At 44.2% G+C, this 22,320-nt stretch overlaps 1 protein-coding gene across 1 annotated transcript in view; it reads left to right on the top strand.

Moving 5' to 3' along the window:
• Positions 1-22,320, top strand: part of LOC119958521 (receptor tyrosine-protein kinase erbB-4-like) — a 1,233,387-nt gene that overhangs the window by 770,013 nt on the left and 441,054 nt on the right. Inside the window, exons 8-10 of the mRNA XM_038787050.1 lie at positions 8,248-8,361; positions 12,049-12,175; positions 20,423-20,496. Of these exons, the coding sequence (XP_038642978.1) occupies positions 8,248-8,361; positions 12,049-12,175; positions 20,423-20,496 (315 nt within the window). The remainder of the gene's footprint in view (positions 1-8,247; positions 8,362-12,048; positions 12,176-20,422; positions 20,497-22,320) is intronic.

Raw genomic sequence — 22,320 nt, 5'->3', positions numbered from 1 at the left:
TGCTCACAACATGCTAACATGCAGGTGCAGCAAACAATTAGAAATGGTATAGTGACCTTCATCGTGAGAGTTGAGTACAGATGTCTTGCTATCGTTTTCTGGATATTAATGATATCAAAGAATATAGGGATAGTGCAAGAAAGTGGCATTGAGGTAGATGGTCAGTCATGATCTAACTGAATGACAGTCGGCTCGAGACGCTGAATCGCCTACTCCTTTATTTCATAGAATTACAGTGCAAAAGGAGGCCATTCGGCCCATCGAGTCTGCACCGGCTCTTGGAAAGAGCACCCTACCCAAGCCCATACCGCCACCCTATCCCCATAACCCAGTAACCCCACCTAACACTAAGGGCAATTTGGACACTAAGGGCAATTTATCATGGCCAATTCACCTAACCTGCACATCTTTGGACTGTGGGAGGAAACCGGAGCACCCGGAGGAAACCCACGCACACACGGGGAGAACGTGCAGACTCCACACAGACAGTGACCCAAGTCGGGTTTCGAACCTGGGACCCTGGAGCTGTGAAGCATTTGTGCTAACCACTATGCTACCATGCTGCCCAATGTTCCTATGTTACTAATATCTCCTTATGTGACGCGGTGTCATACTTTGAATTTTAATACTCCTGTGAAACACTTTGGAACATTCCATTCTGTTAAAGTCTCGATGTAAACATAAATTATTGTTTGTTTTTATCTGAGGATTTGACTTATTTATACAAATGAGCAGATGGATAGCAAATTAAATAACCTTAGTGGCTTTCATCTAGGGCACCTGTCATGCATTGAAAACCCACCACGGCAAGTTCTGAAAATGTATTCAGTAAAAGTCAGTTTGAGGGCTGGCACCTCGATGGTCATAAATCCCATTGCATTCTGATTGTCTTCAGGGATGGGAATGTGCCACCCACGCCCCATTGGGCATGCATCTGTCACCATCTCCCAAGTGCAATGAGTGACGGGCAATCCATACAGTCTTAGACTGGAGGAAATTAAATGATGCACCATCAAAGTACAAAGTAAATGGAACAGGATCAGCACAGAGGGACTTGGAAAGAATACCATCAACAATTATACATCGAAACATACATAAAAAATAAAAGCAGGAGGAGGGCATTTTGCCCTTCAAGCCTGTTCCACCATTCATTATGATCATGGCTGATCATCAAATTCAATACCCTGATCCCTCTCTCCCCCCCCCCCCCCCCCCCCCCCCCCCTCCCCCCCCCCCCCCCCCAACCACCGGCCGCCATGTCCTTTTAGCCCCAAGAGCTAAATGTAATTCCTTCTTGAAATTAGATAACATTTTAGCCACAACTACTTTTTGTGGTAGTGAATTCCTCAGATTCACCACTCTCTGGGTGAAGAAATTTCTCCTCACCTCTGTCCTAAAAGGTTTACTCCTTATCCTCAAACAATGACCCCTAGTTCTGAGCTCACCCACCATCGGAAACACTCTTTCTGAATCTTAATCCTGCTAAAATTTTACAAGTTTCTATGAGATCCCCTTTCAGTCTTCTAAACTCCAATGAATATAATCCCAACTGATTTAGTCTCTCCTCATATGACAGTCCCACCATCCCATGAATCAGCCTGGTAAACCTTCACTGCACTCCCTCCATAGCAAGAACATCCTTCCTCAGAGAAGGACACCAAAACTGCACACAGTGCTCCAGGTGTGGCCTCATCAATGCCCCATACAATTGCAGTAAAACATCCCTATTCCTATACTCAAACCCTCTCGCGATGAAGGCCAACCTACCATTTGCCTTCTTTACTGCCTGCTGTACCTATGTGCTTACTTTCAGCGACTGATGCACATGTACACCAAGGTTTTGTTTAAAAGAGTAACAAAATACTGAGCCAACCACAAGTGGGACAGTAGAACACATGTCTGTGCAGTCTGTGCAATGTGTGCTCAGTTTTGGTCACCTCAGTGCAACTGTGACGTGCATGTAAGAGAGTGCAAAGAAAAGAAACAAAAATCATTCCGAGTAAAGGAGCAAAATATAAGGGAAAGATTCATTGCTGAGCCTTGTGAACTGAGAGTCAAAAGATGACCTCAACAAGCGTTGAATAACATAGAACGCACAACACATAAACAGATCATTCATTCCAACAGTTGGTGTTTATACTGTTTCAAATCTTCCAATCACCCTATATCATCTCATCTGACCATCACGTCCATCCATTCCCTTCAGTCTTGTGTGTTCATCTCTTCCCCTTTAAACACTATTCACTTCAACCAATCAGTCAGGTTGCCAGTTCCACATTCCAAACACTCTCTGGGTACGGAACTTTCTCCCACGTTCCATTTGGATTTATCAGTGATTATTTCAGAGTCATTGTGGCGCAGAAGGAGGCCATTTGCACATGGAGTCTATGGTGCCAGTTTTAGATTCACCTCACAAATGGCTTAAGTAAGAGAAATTCACATTTAAAGCAATGAAAGTAACTTTAAATTAGACACCAAAATAAACAAATTCACACAAACATGTAGATTAATTTGCCAATCAATGGTAATAGGCATATTGACTTCAGGGCATTCGAATATATTTTGATACTAGTCCAGGAAGCAGAATATTAGAGACCATAAGACCATAAGACATAGGAGCAAAATTAGGCCACTCGACCCATCGTATCTGCTCCGCCATTCAATCATGGTTGATAATTTTCTCATCCCATTCTACTGCCTTCTCCACATAACTCCTGATCCCCTTATTAATCAAGAACCTATCTATCTCTGTCTTAAAGACACTCAGTCATTTGACCTCCACAGCCTTCTGCGGCAGAGAGTTCCACAGATTCACCACCCTCTGGCTGAAGAAATTCCTCCTCATCTCTGTTTTAAAGGATCGTCCCTTTAGTCTGAGATTGTGTCCTCTGCTTCCAGTTTTTCCCACAAGTGGAAACATCCTCTCCACATCCAGTCTATCCAGGCCTTGCAGTATCCTGCAAGTTTCAATAAGAACCCCCCTCATCCTTCTAAACATGAATGAGTACAGACCCAGAGTCCTCAACCGCTCCTCATATGACAAGCTCTTCATTCCAGGGATCATTCTTGTGAACCTCCTCCAGACCCTTTCCAAGGTCAACACATCCTTCCTTAGATTTGGGGCCCAAAACTGCTCACCATACTCCAAATGGAGTCTGACCAGAGCCTTATATAGCCTCAGAAGTACATCCCTGATCTTGTATCCTAGCCCTCTCGACATAAATGCTAACATTGCATTTGCCTTCCTAACTGCCGACTGAACCTACACATTAACCTCAAGAAAATCTTGAACTCCTAAGTCCCTTTGTGCTTCTGATTTCCGAAACATTTCCATAGTTAGAAAATAGTCTATGCCTCCGTTCCTCCTTCCAAAGCACATAACCTCACATTGTATTCCATCTGCTATTTCTTTGCCCGCTCTCCTAGCCTGTCCAAGTCCATGCTTCCTCAATATTACCTATCCCTCTGAGATGTGAGTTGATGCAACACAGAGGGCGCGATTCTCCGCAACTGCGGAGAACCGGGAAGGCTGCCGTGAAAGAGGCCGTCACTCACGGCAGCCTTCGTGCCCCCTCCCGGGACCCGATTCCACCCCCCCCCCCCCCCCCCCCACCCCCCGCCCCGGCGGGGCTAGTATCGGGGCCCCGGGCGTCTCGGCTGTCATCAAGGCCGCGCGCCAAGAATTAAGCCGGCTGACGGCCTTAATTGGCGTCAGCCGTGCATGCGCAGGTTGGCATCTTTCCCCTCAGCCGCCCCGCAAGACGTGGCGGCTTGATCTTGCGGGGTGGCGGAGGGGAAATAGTGCATCCATTTTGGATGCCGGCCCGATGATCGGTGGGCACCGATCGCGGGCCTGTCCCCTCCGGAGCACGGCCGTGGTGCTCCCGTGCCAATCGGGCGCCTAGAAGCCCCAAACGGCGCGACCAGGTGTGGTTGCCACCGTCGTGAAAAGGTCGGAAACGGCCGGCCTCTCGGCCCATCGGCCTCGGAGAATCGCTGTTCGCCGTGAAAAACGACGAGCGGCGATTCGGCGTGCGGGTGGGGGAGAACGCCTCCCGCTATTCTCCCAGGTGTCGTGGGGAGCGGAGAATCGCGCCCAGAGTCTTTACTCAGTCTTTATCCTTGTCTTTTTCTTCATAAGAGTGTGTCAGTTGTTGGGCTTAATTGGACGGCCTCATTTTCCAGAACTCAGTACAAGCTGATGTTTGGGAGATTATTTGAAATTAGAATATTCTGATTCAGCTCTCTGTTAGTCTAACTCTCACTCTCTGTTTCTCCATGTCTCTCTGAATTTCTTTATTGATCTCTCCCTGCTTGCTTGTCTTATTCCATACATTTCACACTTCATCTCTTTCTCTTTGTGTCTTCCTCTCTATCTCCTATATCTTACTTTATTTCTGTCTCCATCTGTCTCACCATATTTCTGTCCATTTATCTCCCCTTCTGTATTTCAATCTTTATCTTTCTCTCTGTTCAATGTCTGCCTCTGGCTCAGTCCCACCACTTTTCCCTCCCCTCGCTCTTGAAAGGTTAGTTTTATGTTTGGCCAAAAGAATAACAAAATTTTCAAACCGAAAATCCGTTGGAATATTTAGTTGCCAGATGTATGAATGTTTTTGTCTTGCGCCTGTGTAGATGTGAGTTTCTATCTGCATATAGATAGAGTAGACAGTCAGAGACTTTTTCCCCGGGTGGAACACACCATTACAAGGGGACATAAATTTAAGATAAATGGTGGAAGATATAGAGGGGATGTCAGAGGTAGGTTCTTTACCCAGAGAGTAGTGGGGGCATGGAATGCGCTGCCTGTGGAAGTAGTTGAGTCGGAAACGTTAGGGACCTTCAAGCGGCTATTGGATAGGTACATGGATTAGGGTAGAATAAGGGAGTGTAGGTTAACTTCTTAAGGGCAGCACGGTAGCATTGTGGATAGCACAATTGCTTCACAGCTCCAGGGTCCCAAGTTCGATTTCGACTTGGGTCACTGTCTGTGTGGAGTCTGCACATCCTCCACGTTTGTGCGTGGGTTTTCTCTGGGTGCTCCGGTATCCTCCCACAGTCCAAAGATGTGCAGGTTGGGTGGATTGGCCGTGAAAAATTGTCCAAAATTCTATGATTAACCTAGGACAAAAGTTCGGCGCAACATCGTGGGCCGAAGGGCCTGTTGTGTGCTGTATTTCTCTATCTCTATCTATCTATATGTATGTCTGTGTAATGTGTGCATATACACGTGTGTATTTACATACGTAATGTGTGTGCTTGTGTATGTGTGTGTGTGTGCATGTATGTGCCTGTAGATGTTTGTGACTGTGTGTTTGCATGAGTCAGTACATGCATGGTGTTTGTGTGCCTGTGTGTGTGCATATGTGTATCTGTATGTGTCTGTATTTTGTGTGCGTGCATGCATGCATGTCCCTGCATTTAAATGTGTAAATGTAGATTTGTATAATGTGTGTGTATATGTGTCTACATATATTTGTATTTCTCTGTGTTTGTATGTGTACTGGTATGTGATGTATGTGTGTGTCTGTGTAATGTGTATGTCTGTATTTATTCATCTGCATATGTGTCCATGTATTTGGGCATGTTTTTGTGTTTGTATTCATGGGTGGGATTCTCCATCCTACTGTACCCGTTCCTGGTGCCACTGTCCCTGCCGGTAGCGGGATCCTGCACCCTGGCAGCCGGCCAATCGGGTTTCCCATTGTGGGCACCCCACGCCGTCGGGAAATCCATGGCATGAGTGCGCTGTGTGCGATCACGCCAGAAGATCACGCCGACGGAGAATCCAACCCCATGTGTTTGTGTGTGTATATTTGTATGTGTGTGCACCTATGTCTGTGTGTGTGTGGGTCTGTGTAATAGATATGTCTGAATATATGTGTATGGGGCCTGTGTAGTGTATGTACATCCTTGCGTGTCTGAATATGTGTGTGTGTGTATGTGTGTGGGACTGTGTGTCTATTGTTTTACAAATGGACTCTTTCATTTGGAATCTCCCATATGAGGCATGCAGAGCCTCATCAGGGTTTGGCACAGCTTATTGTCATCTTGAGGATCTAGTTTTACTATCTGTCAGGGACATTATCAATTTGTTATCAATCTTTACATTATACCACTGATAAAAACATTGATCCTTGACTAAATCCATCAAGGAAAACAAATTACATGATCACATGCTGGTTGCTGCATGTCACAGTGCACTTGTTCTAGTTATGGATTTTCTCTCAGTCAGTATTTAAAATTTTTTTTTCCAATTTGCGCCTTTGCTGAAGATACTGCCTCTCAATGCTGGAATGTGAGCTCATCAGGGAGCCCGAATGCCCATTTTTGCGTGTGTCCAGACAGTGGATGTTGGCAGACTTTCTGGCTGTATGGCATGTGAGCCTGTCCTCGTCTGGCAGGAGCATGAAGCCTGATTGAACCCTTGCCTCAGGGCACAGTGGCTGATTTACGGGTATTTCTCAAAACTGCCCCTCACCGCACTCCCATCCCCACCAACCCTAATCCTACAGTACCCTTCCCATCCACAGATTGAGCAGAATCACTGAGATTCTCAACTCCGTTATATCATCCCCTTACCAACAGAACCATTAGAAGAGCTATCTATTCTGCGTGGGTTTCGCCCCCACAACCCAAAAATGTGCAGAGTAGGTGGATTGGCCACACTAAATTGCCCCTTAATTGGAAAAAATAATTGGGTAATCTAAAATTTTTTTAAAAAAAGAAGAGCTAACTATTTTTTGACACAGTACATTTCTGTTTATCAATGGGTGTAAATCTCAGACTGCTGGTGGAGGATTTATTTTGAATATTCATAAATAAGAGGATAACTATCAGGTACTTTGCAGAATTAGTACAGCAAGTGATTGGGAAGGCAAATGGAATGTTGGTATTTATTGCAAGGGGAATGGAATATACAATAGGGATGTTTTACTATAGCTGTACGCAATATTGGTGAGACCACGGGCGAGATCTTCCGGCTGTTCACCCTGGCTGGATCTTCCGGTCCCGCCGACGATACACTCCCGCTGCGGATTTCCCAGCAGCATGAGGTGGGCTCAATGTGAAATACCATTGACAGTGCCAGGACAAGAGACTCCCGCCGCCAGCCAACGATGGGCTGCCCCGCGGGGAGGCCAGAGAATTTCACCCAACACCTGGAATATTATATACAGTTTAGTTTCTATTTACAGTTTCTGGCAAACTGGAAAAATCTGACTCACTTCACCATTGTGCAGGAAAAAGCTCAAAAGTAAAATTATGCAATAAACCCCGACCTTTGATCAAATTCTGACACAGGTCAAAGGTAGGGTTGCAATAATAGAGCCTGACAAATTTGTTCTCTTCACCTGTGAGTGGTCACTGGGAAATGAGGATCAGGGATTTATCCTCAGCACTGTCATTTACTGACTTTATAAGCAAACCAACAAAGTCCAGGAAACAATCCTGTGCGATATGAAAATCGATGCCAAGGACTAGGCAAGAAATTGAGCTCATAATACAAGCTGGATGCAAAGCTGTGGTAATAGTGATACCAGCTGCTGCTGCTTACACTGGTAAATAGGCACCACTGAAATTTATAATGATGATGGAGGTGGCTGCCAAAAACCTGGCTTGCCTGTACTGGCAGTAAAACTGAATTATAATCCGCCCAGGCAGTAAGTTCCATAGAAGCACTACATTGGAGAAGGAGGCCATTCAGCCCAATGAGTCTGCATCCACTCTCTGAAAGAGCACCCTACTTAGGCCCACTCCCCCTACCTATCCCCACGTATTGATATTGTCCCATCCACCTAACCTGCACATCTTTGGATGTGGGAGGAGGAAACCGGAGCACCCGGAGGAAATCCCTCGATTAGTGCAGACATGAGGGAAGCGTGCAAACTCCACACACTCACCCAAGGCCGGAGTCAAACCCAAGTCCCTGGCACTGAGGGGCAGCAGTGCTAACCACTGTGCCACCATGCCATGGTAGATATTCAACCGGCAAAAGTAACATGGTAAGAAATGGAATTCTGCATTGTGTGCAAGTTAAATAGTGAACAGCACAAAGATGGAGCAAGTCTCTGATGTATTGGCCAGGTGGGAGATAACATTAAGTGAACTCTGTTAAACTTTCAATCAGGTTGGCTTTGGAGGTGTTGGGTTTCAGTGGCATACTGATGGGCAGAACTTTAATGGAATAAAATCATAAGAATGTTAAAGTATGTTAAACAACTGGAAATCTTCACTCGCCCCTTGCAGATAACTTTGTGGTGGATCACAGTTCTTGTGTACGAGCTTGCCCGAGTAACAAGATGGAAGTGGAAGAAAATGGAATTAAAGCGTGCAAACCCTGCACGGATATTTGTCCCAAAGGTAATCCTCATTTTTGTATCATTGAAATCTCCAGCCCTTTGCAGACCAAAACGAAGACTGATCCTACCTCATTTGAGAAGACTGTGGTGTATCTGTGTAAACAATAATTAATCCAGTTCTCCTTTTAAAACCACATCCTCCATTCTCCAGAAAGTACTGACTCCTTGCTGGATGTGTATGGATTTTCAAGTTCCAGAGTCTCTCCAGCAGTTCACACCAGAACATTCCTCCAATTTGTGAATCTAATCATGGAGCTTCCACCATGGGTGACCTGACCGTCAAACCCAGCCTTAGCCATAAGTGCTTTCCCAGCAGGGGTCACTAAATGTCACGAATATGATTCCTGGGCCGCGTTTTAGACCTAGAGTCCAAATCCTGAAGCTGGACTGAATTCTGGGTCAGGATTCTGGAGGTGGCCATGGCAGGGCCATAGAGGAGATTTTGAAGGAGGCGATCACTTAAGAGACAGGCTCCGGAAGCCCTGCCCAGTTGAGGATGATGGACAAGCTTCAGAGGTGGGAGGGCCAATGAGAGTTCCTGAAGTTCAATGTGACGAGCCGCCTCACTGGGAGAGGTAGGTGCTGCCACTATAAATGGGCAACCGTTAGGGTGCCTCAAGGTGGAGGAGCCCTCTGGAGACGTATATATTTGTACAAATTTAACTGTGACCATACCTGCCAACACTGTGTGAAGATTGCCCTCATTTAGTACTTTAATTGGCCTAGTGGGCAGGAATCTATTACTGCCCCCTCGGCCGCACCCTATTAATCCCTGCACCCTGAAACTACGCCGGAGCAGGAGACATTTCAGATGACCAGAATGGCACCTAGTGACGAGTAATTGTTCGTATGACCATCTTTAAACCGGACTTTGCCATGGGATGAACAGTAAAGAGGCCTTTGCCAGGATGGTAATAGTGATGCTATAGGTGACGTCATGGCCAATGTGTTAGGGGTGAGAGCAAGAAGAGGAGTTGACCAGGACTGTAGCTTCTGACCTTCCCTTCTTAGTGATATGCTCATCAATTGCAGGCCAACTTTGTTTCATGTTAACAATACATGTCGCAACTGGAAGCTCAGGTCAGGTTTCGACAGGCACAGGAAAAGCAAAGGCTGGAACAATTGAAAGGTGACTTGGTGGTACAATGGGTAAAGCTGCTGCCCAGAGTGTAGTTCAGTCACACCAACCAGATGTTGTTGGTTGAACTCTCATCTGAGGCAGCAGTAAGAGCTGTGCTCCTGGCCTTTGTGCTTCAGGACTAAGGAGGGGTGTTTTTCAAGGATTCATGTACGCTCGCTGATGCAAGTGGAGATGAAATGAGGGTGGGATTGACTAGACATAGTCTCGGCTCACCAATTAAGAACAGCTACTTGGACCAAATGCCAGAGGATTGCCTGTCCTGTTTTATTCATGCATGAGTCAGTGCCTCTTGAGAGAGAAAGGAAGAGAGAAGAAGACTGGAAAAGAGAAGGGAACATAAAACCCATATAAGGCAAAACAAATTGATTAAAATTCATGGATTTGGTGCAAATCTCCTCTGAGCATCACACTTACTTATTTCCTGCCAGCCCTCTCAAATTGACCATTCGATGGAAAGTTAAACCAAAGCTCTCTCACGTGGATGTTAAAGACCCTCTGACACTTTTTTAAACAAGAGCCAATGGAGTTTCCCCCAGTTCCTGATCAATAATTATCCCTCAACCAACATCAGCAGATTTTCTGGTCATTATCCCGTGGGGTCTTTTATAATAATAATGATAATAATAAATAGTGCAAATTAGCTGCCATGTCTTCCACATTACAACAGTCAACCATCTCCAAAATTACTTAATTAGCTGCATATCACTTTACAACATCCTGAGTCTCTGAAAGGCACTACTTAAATGCAAATCTTTATTTCTTTAACATTTCTGATACCTGTGGCCTGATGGTGAGGGTCCCACCTGGAGCGCTGCATCTGAAAATAATTCTTAAAATGACAGCACATTCACTCAGCATTCCTGACTGAAAACCAGACTCAAAAATGCACGTTAAAATAATTGAAGCTACTCATTTATGTTTTAAGCGATTCTATAAACATTTTTACGTTGATGGTTAATTTATATGATTCAGCCGAGTTAACCTCTGCCCCTCCCCCCCACCCCCGCTTCTCCTCCATGGCACCTTCTTCTCACTGATATGTAGCCAGCACACACTACCACCAAATTGCAGCATAACATGACATGTTACAAATATATGGGTGGCAATCACACTTATGGCTCTGCCAGCCCACAATGAGATTGTGCAGCCTCCTAAATCTGACCGTTACCTTGCAATATCTCAGCACACAGATTCCAGCCTTAAATCAGCATGACAGAGTCGGAGCAGAAACTTTACCCTCTCTTTGTAGTGCTGGTGTGTTACAGTTCACTCAGGGATTCTTGCATTGCTGTGGCATCATGAACTTTTGCATGCATGTTGTCGCCCAGGGCCATGGATTAGAGGCCCCAACTTTCTTTCCATCAAAACACTGACCAGAGATCTCTCCCACCCTTATCACCTCCCATTGGTGTTTGTTGGAAGCGTTTTCAGATTGGTATTCAATCAGTTTCGCCGTGTTATGAATGTACCTTCCTTGGCCACTAAGTCTGGAGTGGAACTCGAGCTCAAAGCTTCTGGCTCAGAGGCAGGGACTCCACTGCCCCATGACCCTCCTTTGAAGCATTATAGATTGTGGTTTTATCCAAATACATTGAAAGTAATAGTATATCTCGGCTGACTTTAATTTTTTTTTAATTTTCTAATTAAGGGACAATTTAGCATGACCAAACCACCTACCCTGCACATCTTTGGGTTGTGGGGATGAGACCCACAGGAAACATATGCAAACTCCACGCAGACAGGGGCTAGGATCGAACTTGGGTCCTCAGCGCCATGAGGCAGCATTGCTAATTACTGCTAGAGTGACTTTCATGACCTCAGAGTGTCCTTTACAATGAAGCGCATTTGAATAGTAGTCACTATGGTAATGGCAGCCAGTTTGTGCCCAGCGAGATCCCACACACAATAATGTGAGAATGATCAGATAATCTGTTTTTCAGCGATGTTGGTTGAGCAATGAATACTGGCCATGGATAACTCCCCTGCTTTTCCTTCAATAATGCTGGAGTACCTTCTGCATCCACCAGAGAATGCAGGGGGTTTTAAGGGATGGGGCGGGTACTTGATTCATCATTTAACCAGTGCAGCACTCCCTCAGTGCTATATTGGGGTGCCAGCCTGAATTATGTCCTCAAGTCACTGAAATGGTACTTGAATCCATGACCTACTGACTCCAGGACAAGAGTGCTTGCACTCAGTCATGGATGTGGTGTAAATGGAAACGTAACCGAGAATGAAGCATTGACACCATGGCTAATATGTATTTACACGAGTGAGTGGTGAGAGCTCTGCCACTTTCCTGGTTGCCAGGCTGTAAATTACAGGTCCCTGATCCGTGTCCTCAATGGTAAATTCACCCAGTGCACGTGATTGTGTGCAATGTTGCGCAGCGAGTTCACATCACATCCTCAATTTTTGGTGCATTCATGACTGACTGAGTGCCGCAGGCAGCAGCCGAGATTCTGTGTGTTGGAATATGAAGCCTCCCTGTACATTATCCAGTCAATGCCCCTTCACCAATTCCTCCTCCTTGTTCTCTCTTCACAGCTTGTGATGGCATCGGAACTGGAAGCTTGCAAATGGCAAAAACCGTTGACTCGAGCAACATTGACAAGTTTATTAACTGCACCAAAATTAATGGGAACCTTATCTTTCTCATCACTGGCATTGAGGGGTATGTATTACAGCTTTGTTAACCCAGACACCGGGTACTGGCTTCATTTTGCAGGTTACTGATGTCCAGTGCAAGAGTTACACAGCTTGAGAAAAGCCCAATGAGTTTCTGCAAGCGCTTCAATTTCAAATGTTGCAAAATGTCAAACTGATATTGGGGTAGAAATTCACCTTCAGTGGGAATGTAAAACAGGCAGGGTTGAATCTGTCAATACACCTACCCTGCATTCAGTTCTGTTGGAGTCTCTGCAATTCAATATTTCATAGAGTTTAAGGAGGGCATTTAATGCAATTCTACTCATTTTGTCTTAACGTCGAAGGTGAATTCTTGCCTCACTGTAGCTGGCCAATGTCTCTTTACCAGAATGGTTTGTTTCCTTTATTCCAAAGGGTGATTGGATATGAAAGGGTCATCTATCTCTGGCACATAATTAAATGCAATTATGTACTAGTGTTTAATAATGTGGCTCAGGCAGTGCACACGGATGTGCCAGGGACTGCTGATGGACATTAGTTTCAGTTCGGCTCCACCCAGTCTCTAATCAGAGCAACATCCTGACAGGTGCCAAGAGGAATTTGCATTGTCTCCCAGCGAGGGGGGATGGGAAATCCAAAGGGATGAGCCAAGTCTCAATTATGCTTGGAAATGGTTACAGGAGACCCTGGTAAGAGGGGACGTTGGTGAGAGGGGATTTTGGTGAGAGGGGCCATTGGTGAGAGGGGACATTGGTGACAGAGGGGACATTGGTGACAGAGGGGACATTGGTGACAGAGGGGACATTGGTGACAGAAGGGATATTGATGACAGAGAGCGTTGGTGACAGGGGACGTTGGTGACAGGGGGCATTGGTGACAGGGGACGTTGGTGACAGGGGACGTTGGTGACAGGGGACGTTGGTGACAGGGGACGTTGGTGAGAGGGGATTTTGGTGATAGGGGATTTGGTGATTTGGTATCAGGTTGTCCCTCAACCTCAGTCGTTCCAGTGAGAACAAACCGAGTTTATTCAACCGCTCCTCATAGCTAATGCCCCCCATACCAGGCAACATCCTGGTAAATCTCTTCTGCACCCTCTCTAAAGCTTCCACATCCTTCTGGTAGTGTGGCGACCAGAATTGAACACTATACTCCAAATGTGGCCTAACTAAGGTTCTATACAGCTGCAACATGACTTGCCAATTTTTATACTCAATGCTGTGGCCAATGAAGGCAAGCATGCCGTCTGCCTTCTTGACTACCTTCGCCACCTGTGTTGCCCCTTTCAGTGACCTATGGACCTGTACATCTAGATCTCTCTGACTTTCAATACTCTTGAGGTTTCTACCATTCACTGTACAGACTGCACAAGCCGGGAATCGAACCCAGGTCCCTTGTGCTGTGAAGCAACAGTACTAACCACTGTGCTACCAACTATGACAACCTTTGATGTGACAACTTATCAAATGCCTTCTGGAAATCCAAGTACACCACATCTCCAGATTCCACTTTATCCACCTCACTTATTACTTCTTCAAAAAATCTAATAAATTAGTTAAACACAATTTCTCTTTGAAAAACCTAAGAAAATTATGATTTTCGAAGTGTCCTGCTATGGCCTTCTTAATAATGGATTCTAGTAATTTGCTTTGACAGATTTAAGGCGAACTGGCCTATCGTTTACTGCTTTCTGCCTCCCTTCTTTATTGAACAAAGGTGTTCCATTTGCTGTTTTCCAATCGACTTGAAGCTTTCTAAAATCGAAAGAGTTTTGGAAAATTATAACCAATACATTTACAATCTCTACAGCCAAGTCTTTTAGCATCCAAGGCTGCAGAAGAGATTTGCCAGGAAGTTGCCTGAACTGGAGAGTGTTAGTTATGAAGAGAGATTGGATAGACTGGGGTTGTTTTCCTTGAAGCAGAGGAGACTGAGGATGGACATGACTCAGATGTATGAAATTATGAGGGGCATAGATAGAGTAGACACAAACAAACTTTTCCCCTTGGTGGAGGAATCAATAACCTGGGCCATAGATTTAAGGTACAGGGCAGGTGGTTTAGAGCGGAATTGAGAAAAAGCCTTTTTACCCAAGGGTGGTGGGAAATTTGGAACTCGCTGCCTGAAAGGATGGTGGAGGCGGGAACTCTCACGACATTTAAGAAGCATTTAGATGTGCACTTGCAATGCTAAAGCATACAAGGCTATTAGTCAAGTGCTGGAAAATGAGATGGTTAGGTGGTTGTTTTTGACCAACGCAAACACGATGGGCACTGTAGGGATCTGTGGATCAATATGATACAACAAATGGATCTCAGCACATGGATTATATCCTAGGGGGTGTGATTGCCTCGCTTCCAAAGTGTCCAGGTAACTTTAAAATTGAAATGAACAAATAATTCTTAGAAAATATCCAAAATCTTTGGTCTCTGGCTGCCCAACAACTATAGTTATCAGATTTGTAAATTTAAATACAAGTAATTTTTATTAATAAAAATAACTATGAGGAAATAGGCAGCAAATACAACTGGTTAGCTGTTATCTAATTCATAACCCCTCCTCTTTAACTCGCCCCACCCTCTACACACACACAAGACCGACAAACACAGAGAAGAAAGCGGGGTGTAAAGAAAAATAAAATGAAAAGTAAAAAGGATAAAAGTCTCTTCTCAGACGGATGTCTTCCATACACCTTTCTTCAGTCCAGATCTTCATTGGAGGTTTTTTGCCTTCAGACTGTAATTGGGTTTCACTGTAGATTCATCCAGGTCTCAAATCTTGTCTGCAGGTTCAGAAAACAGCAGATAGGCAGCATTTCTGAAGAAAGAGAGAGAGAGAAACATCAGCTCACAGCTTACTCTCTCAGCATCCAGGACCTGACTGGCCCTTCCTGAGTTCTCTGAAAATCATCCCACATGGGTAGGACCCAATCACCTCCTGTCGCCGGACAAATACAGCCTTTGGACAATTCATTGGCCACCAGCCAACCAATCGAACCAAATCCCTCCGATCCCTCGGGTGCCAGAAAGTCTGAATTCTGCTGTTCAAAAGCTAAATCTCCAATAGCACAGTGTACTATTTGGCAACTTTGAGTTCCCCACTTCCTCTGCTTGTCTTAATGGTACATGTCCATTAAATATCCATGGAACAAAATGATGACAACAAATTAAAAGAAATGGGAAATAAGGGGATGAATAGGAAGGGCCCTTGCAGTAGCAACAATGAATGCTGAGTGCAGTTGAGGGCTGTTTAATGGCACCGCCTTGGTGCTCTGGGTCTTTCCCCAAGCTATAAATAAAATAAAATCAAAATAGTCCTCCATCCCTTACACCCCCTCAACCACTCCAAATACTCGCCATGCCCCATTCCTGCCACCTCATGCCCTCCATGCCAATGTATTCTCCTCTAACGACCTTCATATTAACAAATGCCCCACTACCAACCCCCATAGCCGTTTATAATTCCCGTGCCAACTCATACCAACCCATATCTCATCACCCTTTGTCCCTACATCCTCTATGTGTACTCACCCAGTATCAGCCATGGACAGACCTCAGGACCACTGTGAGATGAAATTAAATCAAGTTTAAGTATCAATTGGTCGCATCAATATTAAAAAAATACTTCATTGATAAAAGCCCATTCACTGCATTTAATTTCCTCAAGTAATGAATCACTAATTAAAACAAACATTTGTTTTCATAGCCTCACATCAAAGATTTTATGACGAATTGGAACTGCCAATAAAACTGTGAACTTGCAGGGACTCCATGGTAATAATCATAGTTTGTGGAATCAGTCATGCAGCACTAATCGAGTAGCTCATGAAAGTGAGTGGATTTATGTATTTTGTAATTGCCTCCGACTGAGCTGGCCAACCCAAACTGAGAATCTTGGATTAGGGAGATTTCTGTGCCCCAGGCTATTGCCCACCAGCATCAGGAGTGAGACGCACAGGACTCATTTCAGGCGGCTAACCCAATGCAGGTGGGTCAGGTCTACCAGCCCCTCATCACGTAACCCAAGCTAGCTCATCTTTGATTGCTGCAGCAATGCATTTCAAATTCCTTCATCCACCCCTCAAAATAGATAAATTACAAAAAGATTGCTTCATCCCAAAATGCAGGCCTACCCTGCATTTTTGATTTGATTTGATTTTTTTTTTCAAGCAGATAAGTGAAGTAGAAATGTTACGTTGACAGGTTAGGATAATTTGATTCAGGTACTTTCTGAACAGTTGATGGCACAAGTTTCAAATTAACTCTGACAGGCTTCAGTGTCCAGCCACCAGGAAGATGATGTGATGGTGACATCCTCTCCTTTCATTGCTGATATATATATATACCTATTGAAGGATTGTATTCTTTTAAATTGCAGAAATTGTAATTTTATTATTCAGCCACATTTGATCAATACTTCACTTACTTTGAGTATGACAATAACTGGGTCCTGATGTTTGCACGGCAGCCTGGTAGGCATGGCATTGGTGCCATAATGCGCAGCTCATTAGTTTGAATCCCTTTGCGGATATTTATGACATGAATAAATCTGGCAACTTGTGCGAGCGCCACAAAATAAAATGCTGCCTGCTGTAAAAAATCCTGAACTGGTTCACACATGCTTCACAGGCAAGGCAACCTGCTCCCAAATCCCTCTGCTTCATCTATCTGACATGTGACTGCAGCCCCACATGGAGGTTGTTTAGTCTTAATGCCCTTTGAAGTGGTATTCAATGCAGCCTTGTCCATATCATGCAACCAATTCCACGTATTAAACTTTCAATTCCTGATCTTGCTCATATACGAACCCCAGAATGAGTGCAGAGGCTGAAATAAAATAAATAAATAACAGCCTTAATACCCCCCACGCTTCTACACACTCCTACATTCTATTCATGCTCGCCGATATCAACCTACGCCCCCCCTACCCACTCCCCATGGTCCTCGGATCACCATGCCAATCCATGTCCCTTTACCCACACCCATATGCCAACCTAGTGCTAACTCATGCCAACCCATTACCACCACCTACCATCCTTTACCCTTACTCTCTCTATGCCAACTCATCTCGCATCCTTTGATACTTCTTTGCCAGCTTTGACACTTCCTTGACAACTTTGATAGGTGGACAGTTCTTTAACCGTAGACAATGCACTTTTAACAATCTTGGAGGTTCCTTATCTCTCCCAAGCCAGCTGCCACTGTGAATTGCATATACGTGAACCTCAATCCAACTCCACTCCATTCCCATTTCCATGAAGCTGGGAATTGCTGGGTTCAGGGTTGGGGCTTTGAAATTTCCATGAAGTTGGCAATGACAGAAAGGCTTTCCATTGTGATGAAAATCTGGACCATAGTACATAATGTAATAATGTTACATAACCTCCTCCTGCGACTGCCTGCAATTTTGGCATTCTTGCAACAATGGGCCCTTGGGCACCCCTCAATTTCTTTGCCCCACCATTGTCTGCCATACCATCTGGGCTCTTTAAACCCTTCTGGCTCTTCAGTTTTCCTTCCTCCATTAAGTCTCCTTTATACCTACTGTTTGATCAAACTTTTGACTACCTGCCCTAGATACTCTTTCTATGGCTGGTGTCAAACTTTGATTAAATAAATAATCTTTATTCTCACAAGTAGGCTTACATTAACACGGCACCTGTTCGGGTACATAGAGGGAGAATTCAGAATTCTCAGCTGGTAAGGAATTGAACCCACGTTGCTGGCCTTGTTCTGCATCACAAACCAGCTGTCTCGCCCACTGAGCTAAAACCTCTTAGAGTGCTTTGAGGCATTTTGCTCTGTTAAAAGTGCAAATTGTTGTGGCAGATGGGGCCTCATTGTGACATCTCACTTGAAATAAGTCACCCCAGGCAATGCAGCAGTCCTTCAGTACTGCTCTTACATCACAACCTCCTGACTCAGAGAGTGCTAATAGCTGAGCCAAGGCTAGCACCCACTGAACGGTACATTTTGTGAACTCATGCTTTCAGTAAAGCTCCACTTGTCTGCACATACTGGGAATTCAGGACTGGAGGGCAAATTAATTTTCTGTCCCAAAATTCCAGATATGAAATGTTGGTATGAGAATACTCTGAGTGCCTTTCAGGAATTAAGGTTTGAAGGTAAACGACCTTGACACAGGAACAGAACCAACATAATTGCATCACATGATTTGTTTTCTTCAACACAAAAGAAGCCAACATCAAGCACATCCATAACTGAAGATACTAGCCCTTTTCCCATTGAACTTGCAGTGTAAGTGAATGTTTTCACTTGTCATCAGCTTATACTAAGGGCTGTTTTTGGGACATAAAAATTATTGGTCATATGTTATTAGCTTTCGAGGTGGCATTCAATGGTTGTTGATATTTAAATGACAGCAAACAAATAATGAAGCAAAGTACGAGGTATGTGACTAAATTCAAATGCTTTATGCCAAGCTGCTTGCCTCCTTTGCCCTTGGAATTTGTCTCGAATTTCCTGATGATGCGTAGCTTTGAGATTTCGACCGTAACAAATCACTTCACTGTCTCACAATGTGGGCAGTATTTTTCCCAGGTTTGACTGCGTAGGTGTTTTGCCAGGCAGCAGTCTAAAAGGCATCCTGCAGGTCTTGTTCTGTGATAAATAATGTTGAGTAAAAACATTTAAAGGGGCAGTGCGCTGGATACCAAAGTACCGCACAGCACAATTTCAAAGACAACACTGGTTTGCTATGTAAAAAATTAACATCCAAAGCATTACAGCTGCATGTGAATGGGTACAACTGTGTTTGTAATTGTCTTCGAGAGCACTGGCCTAGTAATGTAACCTCTTTTAGACCTACATCCCTGTGGCATCTCTGCACTCTTCCAATTCTGGCCTTCTATACATGGCTTGGCTTTGATCATTTCACTATTTGCCTTCAGCAATCTAGTCCCTAGGTTGTGGAATTCCTTTTCTGCGCCTCGTCAACTCACTGCCCCTTTCTCCTCTTTGTTGCTGCTATCTAAAATCTACCTCTTTGACTAAACATTTGGTTGCCTGTCATAATACCTCATCATATAGCTCAGTGACAAATTTTCTTTTGACAGTGTTCCTGTGAAGTATTTTGGAATGTTTTGCCACATCAAAGGTGCTATACAAATGCAAGTTGCAGAAATAAATAAGTACACCCTAAGTGCAGTGAGATGTGAACTATACCTGACATTCCTTCAAATGGGGGTGATTAGCTGTGCTGAGATAACGTGAGGCTTTCAGAAATAACATGAATTTTTATCACACCAGACTGTTAGTTCTGATGTATCCCACACTCTCCTATTTTTCATCTACCTGTTACCCCTCGACGAGATCATCCAAACTCACAACATTGATTTTCACATGTATGTTTACCTCGCCTGCTTCCACTGCCCCAAACTGTCAGACAGCTTGTTCAACAAGCAGTACTGGATGAGCAGAAATTTCTTCCAACATAATACAGCCATTGTCTTCAGTCTTCCCAGCAAACTCCGTTCCATGACTACTCCCTCACTCTGATTCGAGCTCGTGATGAGCTTCCAACCATATATTCACACTTTGACTAATTCTGTCTATTTCCAATTCCATACCATTGCCTGGCACTAACCTGCCTCTGCCTCAGTCTGTTGCTGAAATCCTCATCCATTCCTTTGTTACCTCCAGACTTAATTAGTTCAACACGCTCCTGGCCAGCCTTCCACATTCTACCCTCCAGAAATTTGATGCTATTCAAAACTCTTCTTCCCATATTCCAACTTGCACCGAGTCCCATTCATCCATCATCCTTGCACTCACTAGCCTACATTGGTTCCAAGCAAGACAACACCTTAATTTTAAAATTCCTATCCTTGTTTTTCCATCCCTCCATGGCCTCATGCCTCCCTACGTCTGTAATCGCCTCCAACCCTAGAACCCTCTAAGATATCTGCACTTTTCTAATTCTGGCCACTTGAACATCCTTAATTTTAATCACTCCACTATTGGTGACTATGCCTTCAGCTGCCTAGACCCTAAATTCTCACACTCCCTCTCTAACCTCTCCATGTGACCACTCTTATCTCCTTCAAAGCATTACTCAAAATCCATCTCTTTGACCAAGTTTTTGGCTATCTGCTATATTATTTCCTTCTGTGACTTTTAAAATTTTGCTTTGTAACTTTCCTGTGAAATGGCTTGGGTGCTATACAAATGCAAACTGTTGTTGCTGCCGGCTTATCAGAATTTGTCTTGTTGAGACAACTGTATAATGGAACTGGCTCTTCTTTTTTTTCCAGTGACCCCTATCATAATATTGCTGCTTTGGATCCAGACAAGCTCAACGTCTTCCAGACAGTGCGAGAGATAACAGGTAGTGAAAACACAGCAGGCTTCTACCATTGCGTTTAAATAATTAACATCTACTTTACAGTCTTTGAAAAGCAGCTTGTATCACAATGAAACTCCTATTACGTGAAGAAAAAATTACCTTTTCATTGATGAACTCAATCAGTTCATCTCACCATATCTAACACTCTATTCTTTGCACAGAAATACATTGGATCCTGTGTTTAACCCACAGATACTAACCATTTCCATGTTCTTCCTTAGTAGCTGATCTACATCTCTGTTGCTCTTTGGGCAAAACATCCCGGGCTGGATTCTCCAAACCTGCAGCAGAGTGTCCACGCCGTCGTAAACACCGTCGCGTTTTACGACGGCATGAATGGGCCGCTCCCACGTCTAATTCTGGCCCCTGCAGACAATTAACACCCATCACCTGTTTCTCTTAACTTTAACAGTGTAATTAACGTTAACAAACCATAACAATCTATTGGGATCAGATTAACAAACCGTAACAATACAATTGACAAGATATTAACATTGCGGGGCTGAAAACGAAGAGTGGACCGGACATGGGGCCCAACATGAGACTGAAGTTCTCCAGCTTTGAACCAAATATCATCTCATCAAAAGCAACAGCCATCTTCCCATTAATTCTGATGAGTTTTATTGATGTGACATGCCAAGGCAGGTGTGGTAGGGCTGGCAGAGGGCCATGGTAGTTGGGTTGGGTGGGGGGGGGGACATTATTTGTACCACCTGAGTGGACTGTGGTGAAAATGTTTGCGAAGCACTGCTCTATAGTATGGAATATTCCCCAGATATGGAGCATACTTTGCAGTTCAAAGTCATAGGTGAATTGGTAACCAGAGGGCATTGCTGAAAGAACCACATGACATGTTAAAACATATTTTTGACATGTTATGATCTGGCAAGCACTGCCTGAAGAGCTGGTGAACGCAGACTCAATGGTAACTTTCAAAAGGAAAGGTGGTAAATAAACAAAGGGAAAAAAGGATGGTTATGAGTAAAATAATTTTTAAAAATTCATTCTTGGGATGTGGGCGTCGCTGGTTGGGCCAGCATTTGGTGCCCATCCCTAATTGCCTTTCAACTGAGAGCTTGCTGGGCAATTCAGTGGGGGGCAGTTAAGAGTCAACCACATTGCTTTGTTGGTCTGGAGTTACATGGAGGCCAGACCGGGTAAGGACAGCAGATTTGCTTCCCTGAAGGACATTAGTGAACGAGATGGGTTTTTACAACAATCGACAGTGGTTTAATTGGTCATCCTTAGATTTTGAACTCAAGATTTTTATTGAATTCAAATTTCATCATCTTTCATGCGGGGGTGGGGGGAAGTTTCGAACCCGGCGACCCCAGAGTATCTTGGATATCTGATTGCTTATCCACTGACAATACCATATGCCACCGCCTCCCCGAATTGGATAGCCAGCAGAGACACAATGGCTAGATGGGCTCCATCAGTGCTTTATCATTCCATGATTCTATGACTCCGTTCACCATCTGTAACAACATGAAAACCCATTTTGTTTTGTTTATTTTCTTAGGAAAATGATTCCTTGTATATTAAACTTACATTCACCATATAATATGACATACCAGTCAGTTGCACATGGCCGTACATATGAGATGTAACTTACATCTTCCATCTCTTGTTGCACTCACTGATTTTTTTGTTGCAAACATTTATGGAGCTTACGATCACACTTATCAATTTACTTTTCTGTGCTGCTGAATGGCGTGATACTGCAGTGTGACTAGAATCCACTGAATTCAAGGATTGGGGTCTTGTGGTGCAGTGGGTAGCATTCCTACCTCTGAGCCAGAAGCT

This window comes from Scyliorhinus canicula, chromosome 2, assembly GCF_902713615.1.
Source record: "Scyliorhinus canicula chromosome 2, sScyCan1.1, whole genome shotgun sequence".
Classification (NCBI taxonomy): Eukaryota; Metazoa; Chordata; class Chondrichthyes; order Carcharhiniformes; family Scyliorhinidae; genus Scyliorhinus; species Scyliorhinus canicula.
This window is presented reverse-complemented; position numbering and strand designations above follow the sequence as displayed.